The sequence below is a fragment of the Mauremys reevesii genome, linkage group 9 (assembly GCF_016161935.1).
Source record: "Mauremys reevesii isolate NIE-2019 linkage group 9, ASM1616193v1, whole genome shotgun sequence".
Taxonomy (NCBI): Eukaryota; Metazoa; Chordata; order Testudines; family Geoemydidae; genus Mauremys; species Mauremys reevesii.
Genome location: NC_052631.1, coordinates 55,358,852 through 55,384,924, shown reverse-complemented (window position 1 = coordinate 55,384,924; position 26,073 = coordinate 55,358,852). Strand labels below are relative to the sequence as shown.

Genomic DNA, 26,073 nt, shown 5'->3' with positions numbered 1-26,073 from the left:
GGGGAGTATGTTCCAAAGCTGAGGGCCTTTTACAGAGAGCGCTCGTGCCAGCTCCCTCTGTTTTAAATCAAGGTGACTCAAACTTGAGTGCCTCTTCTGTAGAGAACAGTGTGAGCAACAAAGACTAAAGACTTCAAAGATTTTCCAGCTCTGTCTCTAATTTGTAATTACAAGCTTCAGAACTGTCCTCGGTTAGTTATTTCAACCTATAGCATATATAATCTTCTGATTATTTTATTTAGCAACCGCCTGCCCAATTTACCAATCCAGAAACTCCTGGCTATGTTGGATTTGCAAACCTTCCCAACCAGGTTCATCGGAAGTCTGTGAAAAAGGGCTTTGAGTTCACTCTCATGGTGGTTGGTAAGAGAATATATTTTATAGTCTCTTGTAATTAGAATTTAGAAAACCGTGGGTTAGACTGAATGCAATGTAACTTCTCATATGAAGGAAGTCTTCATATACTTTATATAGTATCCATCAGTTCTGTCCTGTATAGTTGTATAGTTTGAAGTATACTTTAATTATCATCTTTAATGTGTTAATGAGCTAGCTGTTCCACATAAGTAGCAATACAGCCAAACCTTAATGTGTGTGTTAGCTAATTCTGTAGATAAGGTCTTCTCTCACCTTTTGTACTCATTTACTTCCTCCTGTTTTGTCCTTTGGGACTTAAGCTTTCTGTGCTTAAGTGAGTTTTAAAAAAAGTTTGAGAGAGGTCTTATTTGCTGGTTTTTGAGTTCTGGAAACTTTTTTTTTCACATATCCCTATTTGAACCATTTATTGTGCTCAGATAATGCAAAAATGGGTGGACTATGAAACTCAGCATGTGGCCAGTCAGTGAGTAGTAGTGACTACTCCAACTTTCTTCATGCATAGCGATTTTCAAGTTTTAAATGTTTAAAATTCCATCTTTCCACATTTAGTGTTCCACTAATTGTTGTACGGTAATTGTATTGTGCATGCCCAGCAGTGTATGGGAGCTGATACAGTTTCACTTGGAAAAAATGTCTGTAGGCATAAAATGATTAACTGTACAATTCATTATTTTTTTAAGTACATTTAAATGGAAACTTGAAAGGCCATTAAATTGAGAGAGATCACTTTAGTGGTACATCAGGAATAGCCAAAGAGGTCAAAAGAAACCCTTTCATACCAAACTGACCACCTCATGTAGCTCTGCAATTCAGCTGTCTTCAGACTGTCTCTTCACTCCCCACCAGGCTCCCAAGGTTAACTCAGACATATTACGCTTATGGATCCCTGTTATTGTGGAAATCATAACGTCTGAATTTCTGGATTTTGAGCATACTAGTTTTCAACCATAAAATATGTTTTTACTGATAAGTGACATTTCAGGATTCTATCCATCTATTTTAAACTACCAGTAAAATTGTGGTAAAAAACCTACCAGCCCAGCAGCCTAATCCCAGATCTGAAAACAAAGCTGAGTTACATCTTTCACACATAGTTACTAATAATAAAAACTCCCTTTTGTTAATTGCGTCTGCAGGAGTTGGCTTGTGAGTCATGGAACTATTTGGTGGTAGAACCATTAGTGGTTGTTTATGTACCACCTAAGATGTAATCATTCTAGAGTTCAAGACTTATAAAAGACCTTCTTCTCGAACCTATAATTATTTCCTTGTTTTTTACCAGCTGAGCATCCACAGCATTACTTCTGTCCTGTTTTTGTAGATTACAGTTGAATGCTAGGCAAGCTTTGCTTTTCACATTTTATTAGAATAATTCATAAGAGCCTGCTTGCATCACCAAAGGTGAGAATTTAAAAAAAAAAAAAACAACTTCAGTTCGTTCCTTGCTAGTTAGGGTTTTCATCGGCTCTGTTGGCTTTGTTTTGGATAAAATCTTTACAGGATACATGTAAACAGCTTTTATATAAAATGTCAGTTTACTTTCTAAAGCTTTATCTGCTAAGAAACCCTCTAATTCTCAAATTATGGTTTTATTTTTAACCTTTTTGAAGTCTACTATTCAGTAATCCAAAAAATGTAAACAAGTAAGAGAACTATAAACACATTTTCTCTGCTGCAGCTAAACTTAATTCCCAGAACTCTGTGACATCAGCTGAAAATACAACTATGTAAAATGGCTTTGGCATAGAGCTATGTATAAATTATTAAACCAAACAACCCAGGGTCTGCTCCATTCAAAAACAAATTCATGTATGCCAAATGGAAAAAAGACAACAGTAGTAGTAGCAGCAGAGAAAACACTTATTTGAAAGTTTGTGTGGTGTAGCATTGCTAACTGTGTTACCTATCTGCCAGTAGTTTTAAGGTATAAATAGATATTTGAGGAGAAAAATTAGAGAAATCAACAAAAAATCATTGAAATGCATTGTATTAGGAGAGTTTGGATGATACTTTGCTAAACTACAGGGGCAGTAGATGAGTTAAAAAGAAATTACCGTGTATATACTCGTTCATTAGCCCGTTCGTTTTTAACCCCCCCCCCCATCCCCCAAGATGGTTAGGTAAAAATAGCAAAAACTGTATGACCCTTTCATAAGCCGACCCTATATTTCAGGGGTTGGCAAACTTTGGCTCCCGGCCCGTCAGCGTAAGCTGCTTCCCACAGCTCCCATTCGCTGAGAACAGCAAACCGCGGACACTGGGAGCTGAGGGGCTCTGTGCCTGCAGACACTCCAAGTAAACAATATGTCCTGACCCACCAGTGTCTTATCCTGAGAGGCCAGGAGCCAAAGGTTTCTAACCTCTGCTATATTTTAAAAGGTAGCATCACAAGAAACACTCAAAGTTTTGCTAGAATTATTTTAATGCAATCTAACAAAAAACCTGTTATAATAGCTGAATAAATATGTATTCACCTTCAAAATTACAGTCAATATTTATAATCAGTAAATGAATATTTAAAACAAGTAACTTAGAACAATATGGACTTTAAAAAGTCTTAAAATCCTTCAAAGTCTGAATCAGTCTGATTCACCAAACAGTTCATTAAACTCTGCTTCAGTCACAGCTGCACCTGCATTGTCATTATAGATGTCGGCAGTGTTGTCTTCAGACTCAATTCCTTCTCATCATTAGCCTCTGTTGTCATCAAATATGGCATCATCTTCTGACCCATTGCTGATACAGCATTTCCTAAATCATTTTTCTACAATTTCCGAGGGAATGGACACCCACGCGTCCTTGATCCATTGGGCTACCAGATTGATTTCGGGCTTCATAAGATTCCCGCCTTTTGTCAACTTCGCCATGCCTGAGCACATCCATTCAGACCACATTTTGCGTAGCCTGTCTTTAAAGGGTTCATTCAGGCAGACATCAAGCAATTGTAGAACTGAAGTTAAGCCTCCAGGTATTACAGCCAAAGTAGTTTTCATATTTTTGGCCAAATTTTTCACCTCATCCTTCTTGTGTGCCCTGAACATGTCCCAGACGAGCATAGCAGGTTTCTTGGAAAGTGTTCCTGGTCCCTTATGCCACACTTTTTCCAGACATTCAGTAGTCCCACTTTCATCAATCTATCCCTTTTTGTGTGCACATACGATGACACCAGCAGGAAATTTCATGTTTTTTCTTTTAAAAATAACAGGAGGGAGCTTTGATCCATTTGCCAAACATGCTAAAACCTCCATAAAATTGATTTTTTTCCCCTGTGGCCAGTGGTTTTAATTAAAACTGTTTTTTCACCAACACTGGTTACCGTTTTGTTGCTCGGGAGATCGAATGTCATTGGTGTTTTGTCCATATTTCCTATTTGTGACAGTTCAAATGCGTATTCCTTTTGATATTTTATAATAAACCTTTGGAGAGATTCCATTTTTTTTTGTTCCAGATCTCTAGGCAGCTTTTGCACTATCTTTGTTCGCTGAAGAAGACAGAGACCATGACTGTTCATGAAGCGAGTACACCAACCCGCTGATGCGACAAACATTGATGGCTTTACTGACTTGTATTTGTCGTCTTCTGACATTTGCAGAGCATGCAGACGAATTCCAGTTCTAGTGACAATGTACCCTTTTTGTCGACATTCAATCCAATTATTGAGATCTTTCTCTAGCTCAGGAAATGATGCGCACCTCACTGGACATTTTTTTTTCTTGCTTCTTGGCATGTCTTTTAGTGTGTTTGTTTTTTTCCCCCCACCATTCTCTTACTTGCTTCTCGTTGTTACAGAATTCACGAGCAGTGGCGCAATTATCGTTTGCTTCTGCATATTCAACAACTTTAAGTTTGAACGCTGCATGATAAGAAGACCTTTCTCTTTTGATTTCACCGTTGTTCATTTTAAATACTAGTATGAAAATAGATTATTATTGTAGTTATAGATTTTGTAGGACTTTATATAGGAATGTCACCTGCACTGTCAAATTATTATTATTCTTTGTTTATTTTCAAAGCAGCCCTGTAGATTGGCATGTCTGTAAGGATAACAGGCCATTTCAATTTTATTAGAGATTCCATCGATTCTGCACATTATATTTTCATATTGTCTTGAGACTTATGCAGTCCAATGGTAGAAATGCATGAAGAGATCAAATTACACAGTAGTGGACTGACACCAGTGCTATAGTACTATCATTCGTTATATTTTTCTGATTGGCTTATAAGGCATAGCATTTTGTGAAATGCATGGGTCAGATGTTATGCAGATCTGCAGCATGGCTCTTTTAGTATTCCTTTCAAGCCAATCTAGTCCACTAAACAAAGGCTTTGCAACTTTAAAAGGCTGCAGTATTGACATCAATAAATGGGTCAGCAAACTTTGCCTCCCAGCCTGTCGGGGTAAGCCGCTGGCGGAACGTTTTGTTTACCTGGAGCATCTGCAGGCATGGAGCCCTTCAGCTCCCTGTGGCTGCAGTTCGCCATTCCCAGCCAAGGGGAGCTGCAGGAAGTGCCTGCAGATGCTCCAGGTAAACAAAACTACAATGTATTAGATATTCAATTCAATGATTCTATAGAGTTTAAAATCATCAAATTTTGGTGTAGACCTGTTTATAAGCTGACCCCCACTCTTTGATGCGTCTTTTTTTTACCAAAAATATTCAGCTTATGAACGAGTATATACAGTACTCAAAATTCTGATTATTTCAGCAATTTGGCCTGAATGTGTCTTCCTTCTGTTCAGATACGTATAGGTAAACAAGGATAGTCATTTAACTTTTTCTTCTGTTGTGGATCATATTTTATGTCTTTATTATTTTGACCTATAATCTTATTATTTGAAGTCAAATTTCTTCATTTTCAGGAAACTGGGATGGGATAAATTTTCTTAAAAGCTGTGTATGCTGATATGGTTATGACCATAATTTCAATGACAGCTTCCATTATTGCTGTCCAAATTATCCAGGTGTAGACAAATTGGCTGATTCATGAAAATGCAAGCTGACATTTATATTGTCCTGGCTGCTTGGCCATGTTAAACCAAAAGGAAGGTTGTGTTAATTGACCAATTTTAAAGTTTCCAGCACTAAACTATGGCCTTGTCTAGGCTTGGGATTAGCCCCAAATTTCATTAATCGGTGGACAGTAGCCAATGTAGCTGCACTTACTCAAACTTTTAAAGTAGATAAGGAAAACTGATTTGTTTTGGTGTGGAGGTTAGCCCAGTTTCAAGCACTGGTAAACTCCATCAGTAAAAATCGTAGCTTTCCTGTTGCAGTGACACTGTTCAGCCAGCAAGCTCCATTCCTGAATCAGTTGACTATAGGAACTGATTGTAATTTTTCAGTTTGAAAAATGGCCATTTTTCTAAAACATTTGACCAACTATTTAGCTGGTTGGGTTTTTCATTTTGTTATAGTTTTTAATTTTCATTTTGGTCTTCATATTCAGTCATCACATCTGTGTTTGATCAGTGTCATTGGTCATATAGCCCGGGGGATTGATTGGCCCATCTTTCACTCTTTTTTTCATTTTTATTTATTTATTTTATTTATTTATTGTTCAGTTCTATTGACCAGTTTAATGAAGAACAGGTTCTTTGACAGATCAGTTGGATACATTGTCAAAGATCCTCCCCACCACCTCCCCCTTTGAAACAGTTTGGCTACATCAGAAGCTGAGCAGTTTGACAGAGGTCTGGGTCTTCATCAAAGCAAATGGCTAAAGTGTCAAAGATCCTGGTCTTCAACTATGTAGCCATTCCTTTGTTGAAGATCTTTTTTTTTTCCTGATGCAAGATAAATGCTCTGAACTAGCAAACCTATTAATCACACATTGTGTTAGCCTTCAATTACAGGAAACATTATTTGGTGCATATGCCAAAAGGTAGTGTTGTACGCCTCTCTGTAACAGTTTGAAAAGGCTTCTGCATACCATATCAGACAACATAAGTAGCAGGTATAATTGCATTCTCCATTGGCTATCCACGGCACAAAGATTCAATTGTGACGAATACCAGTAACTTTTTTTTTTTCTGGTCAGTGGCACTTATTACATAATCCCAGATGAACTCCAAACTCCTATTATTTACAAAATTTTCACTACAACTTTTAGCTTAAAAGCTACAGGAGACTGAAAAATCATAAGACTCAGACTATGAACTTAAGGTCAATTAAAAATTAGAGCTCTAACAGATTTACATGTAAATCTTCAAATATCAAGCTTTACTTAGAGCTTATGTGCTAAAAATTTGGAATATATAAAATTAATCATAGAATATCAGGGTTGGAAGGGACCTCAGGAGGTCATCTAGTCCAACCCCTTAAAGCAGGACCAGTTCCCAATTTTTTTTTTGCCCCAGGTCCCTAAATGGCCCCCTCAAGGATTAAATTCACAACCCTGGGTTTAGAAGGCCAATGCTCAAACCACTGTGCTATCCCTCCTGCTTTAATTGCGTAGTAGCGGCTTTACTATGTCATTACCACTCCATGTCAGTTTAATCCACAATTTGAAAGACTTGGTTACATTTAATGCAAGAAAAATATCTATAATCATATGTTGTATATCAGTTCTGAAAGATTAATTATTTAGAACATATTTATGATCAGCATATTTTCAAAATGAATCATAGGTGAATCTGGATTGGGAAAATCTACACTAATAAACAGCCTGTTCTTGACCGATCTCTACCCAGAAAGGATAATCCCAGGAGCAGCCGGTAAACATTTTTATTTCCTAATGTCTCTTCAGTGTGAATGAACATAACATAAGAACAGCTATACTGGGTCAGACCAAAGGTCCATCTAGCCCAGTATCCTGTCTTTCAACAGTGGCCAATGACGGGTGTCCCACAGGGAATGAATGGAACAGACTAATCATCAAGTGATCCATTCCCTATCGCCCATTCCCAGCTTCTGGCAAACAGAGGCTAGGGACACCATCCCTGCCCATCCTGGCTCATAGCCATTGATGGACCTATCCTCCATGAATTTATCTAGTTCTTTTTTGAACCCTGTTATAGTCTTGCCCTTCACACAATGCACAGTCACCTGGTGGAACTCTGCCAGAGGATATTGTGAAGAAATACTTCCTTTTGTTTGTTTTAAACCTCCTACCTATTTTCATTTGGTGACCCCCTAGTTCTTGTGTTATGAGAAGGAGTAAATAACACTTCCTTATTTACTTTCTCCATACCAGTCATGATTTTATAGACCTCAATCATATCCCCCCTTAGTTGTCTCTTTTCCAAATATGGTTGCATATTTCTGCTATTGTAGCGATAGGAGTTTGTGACTGGAATACTCCAAACAGTATTTAAATTGCCTTGGCAGAAGAACCCCAGTTGCTTATTAGCCACATTATGAGAGCTAGGGTGGCAGTACGCTTCACCCCAGGGAATGTGAGCCCCTTGCATCTGTTAATGAGCCCATGTGGTCAAGTGAGGAATGAGGCTGAATGGTACCAAAGAGTCTACCCAGTTCTCTTTGGAAAAAATGTCACCATGGTACAGGAAGAAGGGAGGACAGAAGTCTTGTTTGAAAATAAAGTCAACTTGAACAAAAATGCAGAAAATTCTCATACCTCCTCCCTTGGAGAAATGCTAAGTAAGGCAAGAGGCCAAGTGATGCCTACGATAGACATACTGTTAATTTTCTTTATTTTTTTCTGCACATGCTTCCACTGGGTATGCAGACTTTATCTGTCTTATATTCTTATTTGTCATACCCCTGCCACATTTCTGCCAAAGGAATTTGAAGCTGTTAATGGGTATTTTTTGTTTCCCTTTTCTGGGAATCTTGGTCCTATTTGCATTGCTGTTCCACTGCTTTCTTGTTGGTGACTCATTTTCATTAGCTCAGCATGTCATGAGGCATGTCTGTCACTTTCTTCCAACAATGGAAAAGGACCTTCCCTATAAAAATAAAAGTACTCCTAAAGCTACTGTGTCTGTTTCTCGTTCTATCTAAACTCATCCACAGCCCCTCCTGCCTGGCTTTCTGCTACAGATTTAAAGAAACAGTACACATCCTCAGATGTCTTAAGAAAACACATTTATGGAAAATGTTGTGTCTGCTTCTGATGTCATGTGACCCCAAGAATAAGGTTATTAGTAGACTAAAGCCTCTTAAATAGTTTCAATTCCTGGTTATTCTTGATCTAGTCTCAGCATTAACTACGTTTAAGATTTCTTTTTAAGATGAAGTTTGCTGTTTTATAGAAAAAATTGAAAGGACTGTGCAGATCGAAGCTTCAACAGTTGAAATCGAGGAAAGGGGTGTTAAACTCCGTTTGACAGTTGTAGATACACCAGGATATGGTGATGCCATCAATTGTCGGGACTGGTATGTATGTAAAGGGTTTATTGACCTATAGAAAAGAGGATTTAAGTTTCTCTTTAAATTCTTTAAAGTTCATTCTCCTATTCTTTTCTCGGAACTAAATCACTGAAGTGCAGGTACATTGCACACATAGTACAATCACAAAAATGTAGGTCTGGAAGAGATCTTTGGAGGTCATGCAAGCCCACCCCCTGTGTTTGGGCAGGTCCAAGTATACCTAGACTATCTCTGACAAGTATTTGTTTAACTTAAAAACCTTCGTTGTTGAGGATTCCACACTCTTCCCTGGGTAACCAATTCCAGTACTTAACTATATTTAGTGTTAAAGTTTTCCTTAATATGGAACCTAAATCTCCCGTGCTTCAGGTTAAGCCCATTACTACTTGTCCTAGCTTCAATGAACATGGACAGCAGTTGATCAGTGTCCTTTTTATAACATCCCTTAATATATTTGAAGATTATCAGCTCCCCCTCGTTTTCCCCCCCCACCCCCCGCTGCCCCTCCAAGGCTAAACCTGCCCAGATTTTTAACCTTTCCTCCTAGGTTTTCTAAACCTTTTATTATTTTTGTTGCTCTCCTCTGCTCTCTCTCCAATTTGTCCATATCTACCTTAAAGTGTGGTGCCCAGAACTGAACACAGTACTCCAACTGAGGCCTCACCAGTGCCGAGTAGAATAGGACAATTACCTCCCGTGTCTGGCATACTGCATGCCTGTTAACACACACCCCTGAATAGTAGCGCTTTTTTGCAACTGCGTCCCATTGTTGGCGTATATTCAATTTGTGATCCACTCTCACCTCCATATTTTCTACAGAACTATTGTCTAGTCAGTTATTCCCTGTTTTGTATTTGTGTATTTGATTTTTCCTTTAAGTGTAGTACTTTGCGCTTGTCTTTATTGAATTTTAACTTGTTGATTTCAGACCAGTTCTCCAGTTTGTCAAGGTTGTTCTGAATTCTAATCCTGTCCTCCAAAGGGTTTGTACCCCTCCCAGCTTGGTGTCCTCTGCAAATTTTAAACACATGTTCTCTATTCCATTACCCAAGTAACTAATGAAAATATTGAATAGTACTGGACCTGGGGGTGACCCCTGCAGGACCCCACTAGATACATCCTCCCAGTTTGGCAATAAGTCACTGATACGGAGCATGTGTGGGGGTTTTTTGGTGTGTTTTTTGTTGTTGTTTTTTTTTACACAACCAGTTATGCACCCTTCCCTTTAGTAGTTCCAGCTAAACCACATGGCAGGTAACGTACCAATAATGGCACTTTTAGGTACTATATTACATCATAAAACGCAGTTTGTTGTAACATAACAATAACTGAATTATAAAAGTCTTTTTTATTAATTTATGTATTTGAAGTGTTGAATCTGAAACGTGACTTCAGAAAGACAGGCTTGCTTTATTGCTTTGAAGGGGTCTCATTTGCGGGGGGGTGTCTTACACAATCAATTTGTAAAAATAAGGATTTTTAATGTTCCTGACTAACAGGCTAAAGAGTATTTTAGCACTCTGATAAAATTACTGTTCTGTAGTGCTCAGTGTTTTGAACAGTCCTTGATAATCATAAACTCCTGCCAGGTATGATACCTTAACATTCGCTTGACTCATGATGTTATATTTGCCTTTAAAGTTCTGGGCATGCGGTATATTGGAGTGAAGTAAATCAGCACTACTTTTTATAGTGTGTGAGTTTTATAGCTATTTATAAAATTAACATACATGATGAGATTAAAGCAAGTATATTGAAGTTTTTATAAAACTACAAAACTGGAAGAAAATCTTGCCTTCTTTAGGAAAAATCTGTATTTTACAGAGTAACTTAAATAGCTTAATTACAAAATAAAAGCCGGTGAGTGACTAGGGTTTGGCTGCTGGTGACTTTCAAGGACCTTTTTAAAGGAATTAATTTATTCAGATTTACTAAACAATAGTAAAAGTGCTCATCCATGATCTCTGCATTCCCATGACAGTCTTAAGATACACGAATAAATACACCTGTCACTTACTTTAGATCAAATAACCCAGTAACAAAATAAATATAGAAATTAATCAACCTTCCCCAAACAATCCTTCATAAATAGGGTGAAATTCCTTTTATTCTATGTACCAAAAAAAAGATGGTATGAACCATTTTCTAATGAAGTTCTGCTGAACTGCTTGCTGCTATCTTATGCTCCAAGTCCCACTTCCCATCCTAGTAATTTTCAGCAAATTCCCTGGGGTGAAGCGTACTGCCACCCTAGCTCTCATAATGTGGGGCAAAAATTGGTCCTGCTAGTGAAGGCAGGGGGCTGAACTCGATGACCTGTCAAGGTCCCTTCCAGTTCTAGAAGATTGGTATATCTCCAATTATTATTATTTTTTGTTTATTACAGTTTGGATAGGCAATATAAGGAAGGGGGCAGACAATAATAGCAGCTGCAGTACTGCTTTCCTACCTTTGAGCATATATCCTATCCATGTTAAAATCAGGCATAACTGCTAGTGCAAATCTGTTGTGGGAATAAATGTAGTCTTGAATCTTGTATAAGTGACTTAAAGCTGAGCTTTATTTCTTACTATTACAAAAATGTAAGTAAATGTAAAAAAGGCTTTGGAAATAAATGTCAGTCCATAAACATAACTGGAATTTCTCGAAGTCCTTCATAGGCACTAGCAATTACTTTCCATATGAACTTATGTTTATAGTTATGTATGCCAACATTTTAGAATGTATATCCATCATATGGTTTTAGTATATCTTCCATGTGTCTGCCTAGCTATAAACCAATACCAGATCTATTCAGTGTGTGATATTTACAATCGATGAACATGTAACAGGAATTAAATCCTTCCCTTCCATAGTGAACAGAATCAGATATTTATGATCAAATGAACTGATTCATTATGACATAGATGTGATAAGCAATTGGATGTATTTTCTCAGATCTGTTGCATGGCACTGTACCACCAAGGCTGACTTCCCTCCTCCCCCCCTGAACTGAGTTGGAATGTTCAAGTTGAGTATCTTGAACATCTGTTTAATATTAACACAAGAGGAAATCTCAGTAGAAAGTCACTAGAGGAATAAAATATAATACTGATATATATAATGATCATTAACACAGGAATTTGACTTTGACATCCTAGAGTATATACTACTGTGGTCTCCAATCTTGTTAGCTTATCTTATTTTCGCTGCCCCAATACTTGCTTGATATTGAGGGGTAGTAGGTTGGTTGGTTAAAAGGCAACTTGGTGTGTTAGTTTTTCAAAGAAAAACTACTACAAAACCCTTCTTCAGAATATGGAGCGTGAGCATCTAAATGGTCAGCATAACTATATTAATCCACATGTTTCTTACAGTTTTAAGACCATCATTTCTTATATTGATGAGCAGTTTGAGCGGTATCTGCATGATGAGAGTGGCTTGAACAGGCGGCATATTGTAGATAACCGGGTACACTGTTGCTTCTACTTCATTTCCCCATTTGGTCATGGGTAGGTATCTATGCACTCTTTTTCTTTTTGGACCACTTTTACTTTGTAAGTGTGTGTGCTCACTAAGTTTTTTTTGAAAAACAAGACAGGTAGATCATATTGAAAGCGATACATAGCACTATTAGAGGTGGTGAATTTACCCTTTTGGGGAGAAGTGGGGGACATTTGGGATGACAATCTAGAATTGTTGAAAATGGAAACTTTAAGAATTGTGTTTGAAAAAACCTCATCTTTGTAAGATTATGTATATGTTCATCTTAGTGTAAAAATAAATTGGGCATTTAAATACCTGACACTCTTTAAAACTTCAACATTATTTTTAGTCTTAAGCCCTTGGATGTTGAGTTTATGAAGGCCATACACAACAAAGTGAATATTGTACCTGTAATTGCAAAAGCTGATACACTTACTCTGAAGGAACGGGAAAGGCTGAAAAAAAGGGTAAGTTCTAATTTTGTTTGCGTTTTAAAGTATATTAATGTTGGCTACTAATAACACTAGTGTAGGCAAGCAGGGAGACTTCAGCCAAGAAAAGTGCTGTTCTCTGTGGCGGACTGGGCACCCCACCATCCCTTTGTGGCAGGGGTAGGATGAGGTACCAGCGCCTCACCACTCTCAAGTCCTTACGTTTGCCTCCCTGCAGGCGGTCAATGATGGCGTCTTGGCCTTCCTCCCTACTATCACCCCTGTCTGGTGCAGGGGCGTGACCTAGCGGTCATAGTCTATATAACCTCCCTTACGAGCAGGGTAGCACAACCTAGCGGCCAGAGTCCATATAAGATCCCTTACGAGTGGGGTAGCATGGCCTAGTGGCCAGAGTCCAGAAAAACCCCTTTACGAGCAGGGTAGTACGGCCTAGCGGCCAGAGTCCATATAAGATCCCTCATGGTGAGGGGGTAGGGGGACTCGGGCCCGCTCTCTCCACCAAGCCCCAACCCAGGGCCCTCGTAGTGGCAAGCTCTCCATGCCCCTTGGCAGGGATCCGACCGCAACACGCTGAGCTTCCCCAGAGCTCTAACGCTGTTTGTCTTTAGAGTTCCCATGAGTCACTTCCTACTGTAAGTACCAGTTCATCTGGGGCAGGGGGTCTTACGGTCTGTTTTTCCCCTGTGACGTCCCCCGTTAGGGTCCCAGGTAGTACCTCGGCTTGGCTGACTCCTGGATCCTGACACGCAGGTTCTCCCTCCTCAGGAGCAGGCAGCGTTTGTCCTTCTCCTCCGGTGGTCAGCCCAGACTGATCTGAGCTGATCTGAACTGAGCTGATCTGTTCTCCAGTTGGAGCATGGCCATCAGGGCTTCTGGGGTGTGGCTTCCTCTGCTAGGAAGGAAGGGTTAACCCCTGCTGTACCAGTGCAGGACCGCTCTGCCCCGTCACATTCTCCCACATGACACTGTACAGGCATGGTGTACTGTAGTTTAAAAGTTGCCAGAAAACCCCCACAGTCTTTGGCATCCTGAGGATTCTGATCCTTGTTTTGGCTGGGGTATTATCCTTTAAAAAAAAATTTGAGCAATGGTCGGATTGGCTATGCGCACTAGTGTTAAATTATAAAATGAATTTTAAAATTTTGGGACTGGCTGACTGAAGCAATGAATGGATTAACATAAGAACATAAGTTTGTTTGCTAGTGCTAATGCTTATTTAAAGTAGGTGACTCCATTAACATTTAAACACTTAAACACATTTAAACGGTTAAAAATCACACACTTAACATATGTTATCACTTTCTTTATGTATTGACACTCCCTACCCCCACTGCTTGGTACCAGTTTATTCCACCCCTTCTTAGACACAGTGTCAGATCCTTCTAGCCTTAAAGAGCTTTGAAGGTTTACTCTTTAATTTTTAAATCAAGCAAGAGCTGATTATATCTGTTTGAGTTTTACAATGCAAAGTGTTAAAGAAGCCCTGGTGACCCAACCACCACTCTTAAATTTAAAACTTCCGCTCATTCTGTAAATCCTTTCAACTTGCTTCCTGAAGTCTGATCAGTGAGTTAATTACACTTGGCTTTGAAATACAGGTAGTGCTAGAATTTTGCAAAAATCAGCTCTTAATTGAGGGAGGGGCAGGAATAAAGGATTTATGGGAGCCAGAATTCAGGATAGGAGGCCATTCTTAAACTAGTAGCTCCATATCTCTGCAAATTTTACTTTGCTTTGAAAATGTAACTTGGAGCAATAAGCAGTTCCAAGTTGAGTTGTTCGAAGTAAATCTGATTCTTCTTCGAGTGATTGCTCATATCCATTCCATGCAGGTGTGTGCGCGCCGCGTGCACGTTCATCGGAAGACTTTTACCCTAGCAACTCAGTGGGTCGGCTGGGCGCCCCCTGGAGTGGCGCCACCATGGCGCCGGATATATACACCAGCCGACCCACCCACTCCTCAGTTCCTTCTTACCGCCCGTGTCGGTCGTTGGAACAGTGGAGCGCGGCTTAGCTGACCTCCACTTCCCTAGCTACTCGTAGTTTCTCTCGTTAAGTATCGTATATAGTTCAGATTTTTATAGTTGTAGTTAACTTTATTTGTTTGTAGTATAGTGTATTTATTTCACAGGGGTTCGGGGTTTATCCCCTTCCCCTCACCCGGTGCCGGGTCCGATGCCCGGTCCACAGGGTTTTATAATGCTCGGCCGGCCACAGACCGATGCCGACAAGAGATCCTCTCCTAAGTGCCTCGAGGAATCTCACCTCACAGATAAGTGCCGCATTTGTGAGGCCTTTAATCCGAGAACAAAGGGGAGCGGGACTTTCGTCTCGAACAGCTCCTGAGGGAGGCAGCTCTTGCTCCTCCGCTCTCAGCACCGAGCGCTGGTTAGTCTTCAAGGAGCGCTCCCTCGGCACCGGATCGCCGGTACCGCCAAGGCCTCTCGGCACCGGCCGTCGCTGGCTCTGACGTCCACTCGGCATGGATCCCTCTCCTGGAGGATGAAGAGGCACAAGAGCCTTGCTGCGTCCGAGCCGCCTGCTCCGCAGCCCGAGTGCTATGCTAAGTCAGATCGCCCGGCACTGATGTCTGCCGCGGCACCGACAATATCCGCACCGTTAACTCCGGCCAGGCAAGAGCCGTCGAGTCTGGTGCTGGAAAGGTCCCCGGTACGAACCGTGGTCGAGCTCGCTATTAGGCTGCGTCAGAGCCGCCTGCTCCGCAGCCTGAGCGCTCTACTAAGTCACACTGCCCGGCACCTATACCTGCTGCGGCGCCGACAGTATCAGCACCGTCGACTCTGGCCACGCAAGAGCTGTCGAGTCCAGCACCTGAACGCTCCCCGGTGCAAGCTGTGGTTGAGCTCACTATTCCCTCCACGCCGGAAACATTTCCACAGCAAGGGAGTTGATGGCAAGGACAGAGCCTGCGCTGCTTCAACCCCCGGCACCGCCGCTGCGGGTTATATTGTCTATCGGCGAGCCTGTCTTGCTCAGGCCACCCTGCGTCGGCACCACAGAGCAGCACCGTTCACGATCGCGGTCCCGCAGATGTTCTCGGTCCTGTCGCCAGGCCAGGTGCAGGCACCGCTCACAGTCCTGGCACCGTTCCCCATATCGGTACCGGTCGTACCCGCGGCACCGATCAGCGTCCCGTTCCCCAACCTGGTATACTCGGTGCCGATCCAGCTCCCGGCACCGCTCCAGGCACTGGACTCCCGTAGCCACTCCCGGCGTCGAGCCTCGAGATCTCGGACAGCCTCCCGGCATCGCTCCGGTCGCAGGTCCCATTCTCGCTCCTGGTACCGGTAGGCCTCACGGTACCAATCCCCGGTGCCGCGTCGAGCGCCATGAGCTGGACAGGAAGACTCTGCCCAGGGCTTTAACTTCTCCATGGCCATCCATTCGGATGTGCACACCAGAGTCTTCCGGGTGCTCCAGGCCAGGACCCTGACCCCCATCAGTGGCTGCCCTGTACATCTTGGGCGTGCCATCAGGCCAAAGGCCTACCTGTGATCCCATCGCACTCTGTTCCGTCAGAGCACTGGGTACCAGGGGCGACAGTTAGCCATCCCCCTCCGACCAGTACGGAGGAAGTCCGGTTCCGCCACCGGATTCCCACATCCCACCGGATCAGGAGGTCGTCCAGGAGTGTGAGCCCACACAGGACCCACTTGTCCCCGGCCTTTCTTCTCCCTCCTTCCCAGATGAGGCGGTGGCAGAAGCGTACTCCTTGGGCCCTCCCTTAATCAGCCTGGGGGGGCCCATCAGGACCTCCCGAGACAGGTGGCATTCACTATCAGTCTCCAAGTGGCCACTATCCCGCCCGTGGGCACGGGAGTCGAATGCATGTGCATGGTATCCTCCAGGGGCGACGGGCACCTATATGTACGTCTTTCCCCCTGCTCCCTTGTCATCTAGTCCGTCAATGAGACGCAACGCCATGGCCTACAGGTACCAGCCCCTATGTCCAAGGGGGCTAGGCGAATGGACTTCCTGGGCCATAAGATGTACTCGGCAGGCACCCTGCAACTTCGCGTAGCAAACCAGCAAGCCCTGCTCAGCCGTTACTATGGATGGCGGTGGGAGAACTTACGGAGTCGGTTTCTCAGATCTCCCGTCAAGAGTTTGATGCCCTCCTGGAAAAAGGGCCGAAAGTGGCGAGAGCTTCCCTCCAGACCTTGTTGGATGTAGCAGACTCCACAGCCACGATTCTGGCCTCGGGTGTTGCCACGAGGCGCATTTCATGGCTCCAGTTATCGAGCCTTCCCTCGCAGCTGCTGCACGCTATACAGGACTTGTCCTTCAATGACAAAGGCCTGTCCTCAAAACTGACCCTAGGCTGCAAGGCCCAAAGGACAGCGAGGTCACTACGCACTCCCTCTCGGCATGTACATGCCAATGTCTCACTGCCGTCCTTTCCGCCAGCCTCACCGCCCTTACCGTGTGCCTAGACAAGGACAGGGCTTTGCGAGCAGGCGACGCTGAGGCAGTCATAGGCATTGGTTGGGACCCCAAGGGGCCAAAATCAGGGTCCTCCTAACACCAATCGGGCAAAAGCCTATCCCTCCTCATCCCTCTTAGGGACCCCTCTTACAAGCAATTCCTCTTGCAAGAGGTGCGGGCGCTCCTCACCATCGGAGCTATAGAGGAGGTTCCAGGGACAAAAGGAACAAAAGGTTCTAGCCCCACTAGTTCCTGATCCCCAAGGTGAAGGGAGGTCTCAGACCTATCCTAGACCTGCGGGAGCTCAACAAGTAATGATATACCTGGAGTTCCGCATGGTATCCATGGGGACCGTCATCCCATCCTTGGATCCCGGAGACTGGTATGCCGCCCTCGATATGAAGGGCGCGTATTTTCACGTTGCCATTTATCCTCCACGCAGAAGGTCCCCCCCCGGTTTGTGGCCAACTGTCATTTCCAGTTTATGGTCCTCCCGGTCGGCATCTATGCAGCCCCCTGTGTATTCACAGTGTCTGGCTGTAGTCACCGCCCTCTCCGCCACCGTCGGATACACGTGCTCCGTATCTGGATGATTGGCTCATTCCAGGGGCCACCGGGGCCCAAGTTACCACTCGTGTGGGCGTCGACGAGGTCCTATTCCTGCGTTTAGGCCTGATGATCCATATAGCGAAATCCACCCTGATTCCCACTCAGGGAGTAGACTTAACTGAGGCCACCCTGGACTTCAGTATCGCACAGCCTGCTTACCTACGCCTTGATTTCACGCGATGGTAACCATTGTACAAGGTCTACAGACCTTCCCGGCAACTTTGGGTTGAACTTGCCTAGGTTTCTGGGCCTAGGTTTCATGGCTGCCTGCACGTGCGTAACCGAACATGCCAGGCTTCGCCTCCGTACACTTTAATCGTGACTTACATTGGTGTACCACCCGGCCAGAGACAGCATGGTCATGGTCGCCTCGATCCCCCCCCGAGCATCCTAGGCTCCCCCGACTGGGGGTCGACGCCCTCCCTGATGTGTGCAGGGGTGCTGTTCCATCCACCTCACCCTCGGTGTCCCTCATGATGGATGCCCCCATCTCTTGGCTGGGGTGCTCACTTGGGTCAGTTTCCCACTCCAGACCTTTGGTTGGCTCAACAGCTGCCCTTGCACATCAATGTCCGGGAGTTGAGAGCAGTCTGCCTTGTGTACCAGGCGTTTCAGCAGCACCTACAAGGCTGTTGTGTCTTGGTGTTCACAGACAACACAACGGACACCCGTTGCATAAACAAGCACAGAGGAGCACGGTCCTCCTCTCTTTGCAGGGAGCTATCCAGCTCCGGGACTCCTGCACAGCTCAGTCGACAGACCTGGTAGCGTCCTTTCTCCTAGGGGTCCGGAACACTCTGGTGGATCGCCTCAGCAGTTTCTTCCTGTCTCTCAAGTGGTTGATTCCTCCGGAGGTTATCCATTACGTTTCCGGAACTTCGCTCTCGCGGGAACAGAACGAGCGAGAAGTTCTGCTCATGCCAAGGCCTCTCCCTGGGCTCGATCTTGGCTGCTTTTCTGATGCCGTGGACGAGCCGTCTGCCGTCCACCTTCCCACCGCTCCCACTGGTTCGCAAGGTCCTGCTAACACTCCGCAGGGACAGAGTGCATCTGATCATGATCGCTCCAGCGTGGTCCAGGCAGCACTGGTACACCATGTTGCTAGACCTGTTGGTAGCCAACCGATTCCCCTACCTCTTTGCCCAGACCTCATAACGCTGGATCATGGCAAACTTTACCACCTAGACCTGCAATCCCTGCACATCTCCGCATGCCTGCTGCAGGCCTAAACCGATCCGAGTTACATTGTTCTGCCTCGGTTCTACAGGATTGTCCTGGGTGGTAGGAAGCCTTCCACTTGGTTAACGTATCTGCCCAACTGGCAGTCTTTCTTTTGCTGCTACGAAACACAAGGTTTGCCCCACAGAGGTTCCGATCCATTTCCTCTTGAATTGCCTATGATCTTCAAACAGCAGCGCCTGGTGCAGTTCATTATTAAGGGTGCACTTGGCAGCCGTCTCTACCTTCCTCCCAAGGGAGGATGGCCGCTTCATATTCTCACACTCTGTGGTTTCTAGGTTCCTCAAGGGCTTGGGGCATTTATGCCCCCAGATTCGCCGCCCCACCAACTCCTGGGTCTTCAACCTGGTTATAAGCAGACTTATGCCTGCTCCATTCGAGCCACTGACAACATGCTCGCTGAGATACCTGTCCTGAGGGACAGTTTTTTCCTTGTAGTCTTTGCATCGGCTGGACAAGTCTCCGAGCTTCGGGCTCTCGCAGTGGACCCACGGTGCACTATGTTGCGTAAGGACAAGGGGCGGTTGTGACCATGTCCGGCCTTCCTCCCTAAGGTGTTGTTGACCTTTCATATCATCCGGGATATCCTCCTTCCGGTCTTCTTTCCGAAGCCCCATTCATTGCGACGGGAGTACATTTGCCCTCCCTACACGTCCGTAGGGTGCTCACTTTTTATGTCGAGCGGACAAGCCTTTTTGTACGCCCCCAACTCTTTGTTGTATTGGCAGACCGAAAGAAGGGCCTGCCTGTCTCCTCCCAGAGCTTTCCATCTTGGGTGACGTCATGCATTTGCACCTCCTGTGACTTGGCCCATGTTCCGTTGAGCCACCTTACTGCTCGTTTCACTAGGGCTCAGGCTGCTTCTGCTGCCTTTCCGACTCACATACCCTTCCAGGGGCTATGTCATGCTACTACCTTGTCCTCGATCCGGACCTTTGCCTCTTTGGCCTAACTGTCCAGAGATGATGCAGCATTTGGCTCAGCAGTTTGCATTCTGCAACATCTCACTCCGACCCCACCGCCTACGTAAGGCTTGGGAATCACCTACATGGAATGGATATGAGCAATCACTTGAAGAAGAAAAGACGGTTACTCACCGTTGTAACTGTTGTTCTTCGAGATGTGTTGCTCATATCCATTCCAAACCACCCTCCTTCCCCACTGTCAGAGTAGCCGGCAAGAAGGAACTGAGGAGTGGGTGGGTCGGCTGGTGTATATAACCGGCGCCATGGTGGCGCCACTCCAGGGGGCGCCCAGCCGACCCACTGAGTTGCTAGGGTAAAAGTCTTCTGACGAACATGCACGCGGCGCGCACACACCTACATGGAATGGATATGAGCAACACATCTCGAAGAACAACAGTTACAACGGTGAGTAACCGTCTTTTCTTCCCCCCACTAAAATTCAGAATCATGCTGTTTTTTTCTCTTTTTTTAAAACTTTTACTTTTAAATATATATATATATATATTGCATTTAACAATAAACATGGTAGAACTTAATCCATGGATGCTGTCATTTTCCTTGTAAACAATCTCCATCGTGTTTGGATTATTGTTGACTGGTGAGAAAGCATTTTCATTGTACACTGTTTATAGGTAAATTGAAATGTATCTTATTTAAATGTGCCTACACATGCTTTTGTTTTGAATTTTAGCTGTTTACTGTCAGATTGAATCCAGGAGTTAGGTCCATTACCTTACTGCTTCATATGCAACCTGTCTTTTTCTTCCCTCACCTCGTGGATGGGAGTGGTTTCGTCATTCTCTGAAAACAGAAGAGCTGAATCTTCTGAGCTAAAAAGGAGAGAAATCTTTTCTCCTCTCCAGCCCAGAAGAGAAGTTGAGAATAAGTCTGCTCACTGTCTTAGAGGGAATGGAGGGTGATTTCCTGTTTATATCAGTGGCTTCCAAATTGTGATCCATGAACCACCAGTAGCCCACCCAAAGCTAGTTCTCACATCATGCTGACTCTCCTTGATTTCCTTCTGCTACATCACACTGACAGCTAAAAATATATTATATGGGAAGGCATCATTAAGAAAGTAAGTAATTGCTGTAGTTGCCACAGAGATTCTATTACCAGTGGGGAGAGGAGTGTCAATGAGACATTTTCTCATAGTGTGGCTCATGTCTTAGTAGAGTGAGGTTGAGAACCCCAAGTGAATTTTTACTCTGTAATTCTTGACCACATCTGCCTAGAAAGTAAAAAATTGATATAAAAACAAAAATACATTTACTCACAAATTATTTTAAAACAAAACAAAAAAAATTAGGATTTTTCAAAACCTAGATTTTCTTTGGACATGGTTCTTGTGCAATTAGTTTACCTTGCAAGTTAAAGGATTGACTTGTCATGTATATTACCGTCATTCCTGATATACCGGTACTCTTTCAGATTCTGGATGAAATTGAGCAACATAGCATCAAGATTTATCACCTGCCTGATGCAGAATCAGATGAGGATGAAGATTTTAAAGAACAGACCAGGCTCCTGAAGGTAAGAATAGTTTTTTAGATTAGAAGTAGTTGTGATGGATACAGTTCTTGAGCTAGAAGTGGTGTATCATGTTTTACCAGACTTTCCAAGGTGAATATATAATTTTAAAACAAGACCTGGATTCTGTTCCAGGCTCTGCCACTGACCTGCTGTCTGACTTCAGGTAAGTCACTGTAACTCTGTGCCCAAGTTTCCCCATCTGAAAAATGGGGATAATGATTCTTGCCATTCATTGTAAATTATTTTGAGAACTACAGATGAAAAGTACTATATAAAGCTTACTGCTTTTTTATGCAGAGTCTAGTGAAACTGATATTATTGGTTATAGTTTGTTTCTAGTTCATTCTTGGTGACTCTTGATTTTCAGGTCAGTATCCCATTTTGTGTAGTGGGATCCAATCAGTTGATTGAAGCCAAAGGTAAAAAAGTTAGAGGTCGTTTCTACCCATGGGGTGTAGTTGAAGTGGAGAACCCAGAACACAACGACTTCCTGAAGCTGAGAACCATGCTAATGTAAGACTATTACACTTTTATCAAAACTTAATCATGTGTTCAAACCTCTTGCTTAGAATACAAGAGGTAGTACTGTCATCCTTTCGTCAAAGTCTCAAGAACCTCAAGGTTGAGCAGCACTCCCTGCATATTAAAAGTGCAATCAAAATATCTGCACAGAACTAAAACTTATAAAAAAGTTAATAGTGTTTTCTAGTGCTTTGTTGTTCGGCAGTCTTATTTGGGGGTGGGGTACCCCCATCAAAGGCTGAGCCTGGTTTAAGGTTTGCATTTCAGAGTCTAGGGCCTGCTATATATATGGAAAGATTGCCCTGGCCTAGCTATATCCGTTAAAAAGACAATGTAAGTTAAACTGGTTCAGACCCCTGCATGGACACTTATTTTGATATGTGTTTTTAGTTGAGCTTTAAACCTGTTCCCAGTCACCTTAAGTTGATACTGAAAAAAGTGTCCACACAGGAGTTTATACCACTTTAAAGTCACACCTTGGGTCATACCACTGTTATTTCCCCATGTAGACATAAATAAAGCTAATGGGGGTAGCCCATTATGTTGCCATGCACTTAACCATGTAAGTGAGTTATTAGTTTGGCCTGTCTATCCCATCATACAAGGAAACTCGAGAGAGAGAAGGTGGGTGAGGTAATAACTTTTATTGGACCAATTATTACCTCACCTATCTTGTCTCTCTAATGTACTGGGTCCAACACAGCTACAACAACACTGCATAGATACAAAGAAACTTCAAGGCAGCAACTGGGCCTTCAGTACATACGTTCTCAAAACCCTACAAAATAGCCTTCTTGTTCTCTAGATATACAGCCCTTTGGTAGGAAAGGTCTCGAATAAATTTTTAATACTCTAATGTGTAGTTATCCCTCCCTCAAAAGCAGTGATTCTCAAACTTTTGTACTGGTGACCCCTTTCACATAGCAAGCCTCTGAGTACGACTCCCCCACCCTTATAAATTAAAAACACTTTTTTATATATTTAACACCTTTATAAATGCTGGAGGCAAAGCAGGGTTTAGGGTGATGGCCGACAGCTCGCCCCCATTCCCCCCCCCCGCATAATAACTTCACAACCTCCTGAGGGGTCCCGACCCCCAGTTTGAGAATCCCCACTCAAAAGGATATTCATTACTAAGAGCCCCTGCCTATACAGACTTCTGGCCGTGCAAAGGAAATTCCCAGGTGAGAATGAAATTTTCTCAGACCTTTCATGTACAGCAGTCTGATCTAACCATCATGGGTTAAATTAGTTGCTAAAGTCTCCCAGCTTTGATGAAAGACTTCCTTGCAAATGTTTTAAATTTGAAGGGAATAAACAGTATTACTGAAGTACACTGATGTGTACTAAAGCTTTGGAAGCTATCTGCTTGGGTTAGGGCTTCTATGAGGGATAGATCTTAAGGTCAGTCCATGATCAAATTCCAAACCGGGTCTTTGGGACTGAAATGTTGGCATGCTGCATTCCCTGCAGCCAGACAAATGGAACCACACACTGAACTATTCTGGTAGCAGTAAGCCATCTTGCTCTGAAAAGAGAACAACCAAAATCCTGGTGGTATCACTAAACCTCATTTCCAGAAGGTGGAATTAGAAATACAAATAGGTATTGATACTTTTTCCATAACTAAAAACAACAACGTTCATTAAAGTGTCACCTGACAGTTTCACAGAAGGGGAGCATATGGCTGTCTTCACTAGAAACGCTGCAGTACTGCAGCTGTGCTGCTGTAGTACTTCAGAGTAGACACTCACTATACCACCAGGAGGGGTTCGCCCATCAGTGTGGGTAACCCACCTCCCCGAGAAGTGGTAGCTAGGTTGATGGAAGAATTACTCCATCGACTTAGTGCTGTCTACACGGGGGATTAGGTCAGTATAAACATCGCTCAAGGCTGTGGATTTTTCACACCCCTGATAGATGTAGCATTGTCAACCTAAGGACTGGTCTACATGGGGGCGGACGGGTGACTGGGGGTGTCAGTGTAAGATACGTCGACTTCAGCTACGCTATTCCCGTAGCTGAAGTTGCGTATCTTATTTTGACTTACCTCCCGCCCTCACAGCGCGGGATCGACAGACATGGCTCCTCCGCCAACTCCTTTCCACCTCTCGCCCTGGTGGAGTTCCAGAGTCGACGGGAGTGCGTTTGGGGATCAATATATCACATCTAGACGAGACACGATATATCGATCCCCGATAGATCGATTGCTACCCGCCAATCCGGCGGGTAGTCTGGACGTACCCTAACTTTTTAGTGTAGACCTGGCCTTCCTTCAGGAAATGGAGAACATCCATAGTGGATTGCATAAGACAAGAAATGCTCACCATTATCTTTCTCTCTGGAGGAGCTAAGGGGGGAAAGAGCAGTGGGGATGTGGCCTGGGGTAGTCCTCACTGAAAATGCCAAGGACATGGCAGGTTGCAAAAGGGAGAGCAGATATTCCCAAAACTCACCAACCAGTCACCCACACACACCCCACCCAAATGCCTTGCTGACTCATAAGGTGTATCCCCTGGCTCCTTTCAATGGGTTCATTGTACAGCTGATGACACTTGATGGGCCATCAAGCAGGCTTAGTGCTGAGGCCATTCTATCTGGGGGTATCACTCAGAAACGCTGCACAAGTTTTGAAATACAGATATACTATGCATATCTACAGCTCACAATATAAGGGCGATACAAACATATAAACAAGATTATCATACTTGGTAAATTATAACATTCGCAGCTATCTTACATGGCATATCTGGTCAGATTGATTGCAATTTTATAATATTGGTATCAATAATATCATAAAGTGTTCCACATATTCCATAAAGCGTCACTGGGGCCTGGGAGACTTACCCTGTCTAATATTCAGGGCAGTAGTATCCCTTTCACAGGGCCCTGCATGGACCTTGCCACCTGAGCCTTCCCCAGGAAGAGGAAGTAATTGTTTGAGGAAAGACCGCTCCCAATTCTTCCACACCGAAGTGTAGCTGTTGTACCTCTTTACCCCCATGTCTAAGGAGAGAAGGCAACGCTTGCTGCTGTTGCTCCACTTTCTACAAATGGCAAGGAACCTTCATGTTCTCTATACTAGTGTACTTGCACACCTTACTTTCAGTACTTGGACTACTGGTTGTGACCTACTACTGTTCAAGAAAAATAAACATTGTAAAAAATGAATGTTAATGTCATGGGGAGAGGGGGGAATATGTGGCGGTTCAGTGATGTGAGGGTTGTAAAAGAATGTGCTTGTATTTTTGCATTTTGGGTTCAAATGACCAGACTATCCCTATTCATACTGTGTTTGAGTCATGCATCAAGAAAGTGCCTCAGCAAGTTACAATTCGGCACAGGGCATGGTTTCACTATCCAATTCCTTTTTTTTTCTTCTTCTAGTACCCATATGCAGGATCTTCAGGAGGTGACCCAGGACCTTCACTATGAGAACTTCCGCTCTGAGAGACTTAAAAGAGGCGGCAGGTTGTCAGTGCATGCTTACAGTCTACCTTTGTCTCCTCTGAGTCTACCTTTCTATCTGTCCTTCCCCTTCTCATGCTGACCTTCAGTAGCAGGATCTGATGTACCATAGGATGTTCAGGAGCTGTAACCAAAAACTGGAAGCTGATGGATCAGTCTCTAACACCTAAAATTTAAACATGAATAGAGGAAATGAATTGTTAGTAAATCTGGACAGACAATTGAGTTGATGAAATGAAAAGGATGTATCGAGTTCTACTTTTGCTTGTGGTTTCATTCGGATTTGTTGTCTCCCCCATCCCCACCCCACCTTTTTTTCTCCCCTTTCTGTACTCGATATGAAACACACTCTGTCCATCCCCTACCATTGTCCTGTCACCAGCTATTTGACATAGCTAGCTGCCTCCTAAATTTTTTCTTCAAGGAAAAGTGATGGCAAAAACAGCCCCTTACTCACCAGATCTGTTTCCTGTGTATTCAGAATCCTATTTGCTGACTTCATTGACTAAAATAATATTGTTCAGCTTTTATGTCTATTAACGTTGCATAGCCAACAAACTGATGAGAGATTCTACTCTCTTAGAGTTATACTGCTGATATAGTATCTAAGAACCAGGTAGTATCCTTGTGCATCAGTAGAGTTGATTAGTAACATCTAACTAA

General features: G+C 43.5%; 1 protein-coding gene across 5 annotated transcripts in view; it reads left to right on the top strand.

Moving 5' to 3' along the window:
* Positions 1 to 26,073, top strand: part of SEPTIN2 (septin 2) — a 59,717-nt gene that overhangs the window by 6,904 nt on the left and 26,740 nt on the right. For 4 of the 5 annotated variants that reach the window (XM_039489403.1, XM_039489404.1, XM_039489402.1 and 1 more), the window contains 8 exons: positions 243 to 363; positions 7,007 to 7,093; positions 8,594 to 8,717; positions 12,068 to 12,202; positions 12,526 to 12,643; positions 21,319 to 21,420; positions 21,788 to 21,933; positions 25,330 to 25,416. In XM_039489403.1, the coding sequence (XP_039345337.1) occupies positions 243 to 363; positions 7,007 to 7,093; positions 8,594 to 8,717; positions 12,068 to 12,202; positions 12,526 to 12,643; positions 21,319 to 21,420; positions 21,788 to 21,933; positions 25,330 to 25,416 (920 nt within the window). The remainder of the gene's footprint in view (positions 1 to 242; positions 364 to 7,006; positions 7,094 to 8,593; positions 8,718 to 12,067; positions 12,203 to 12,525; positions 12,644 to 21,318; positions 21,421 to 21,787; positions 21,934 to 25,329; positions 25,417 to 26,073) is intronic. The other variant, XM_039489405.1, reaches the window with a different exon arrangement.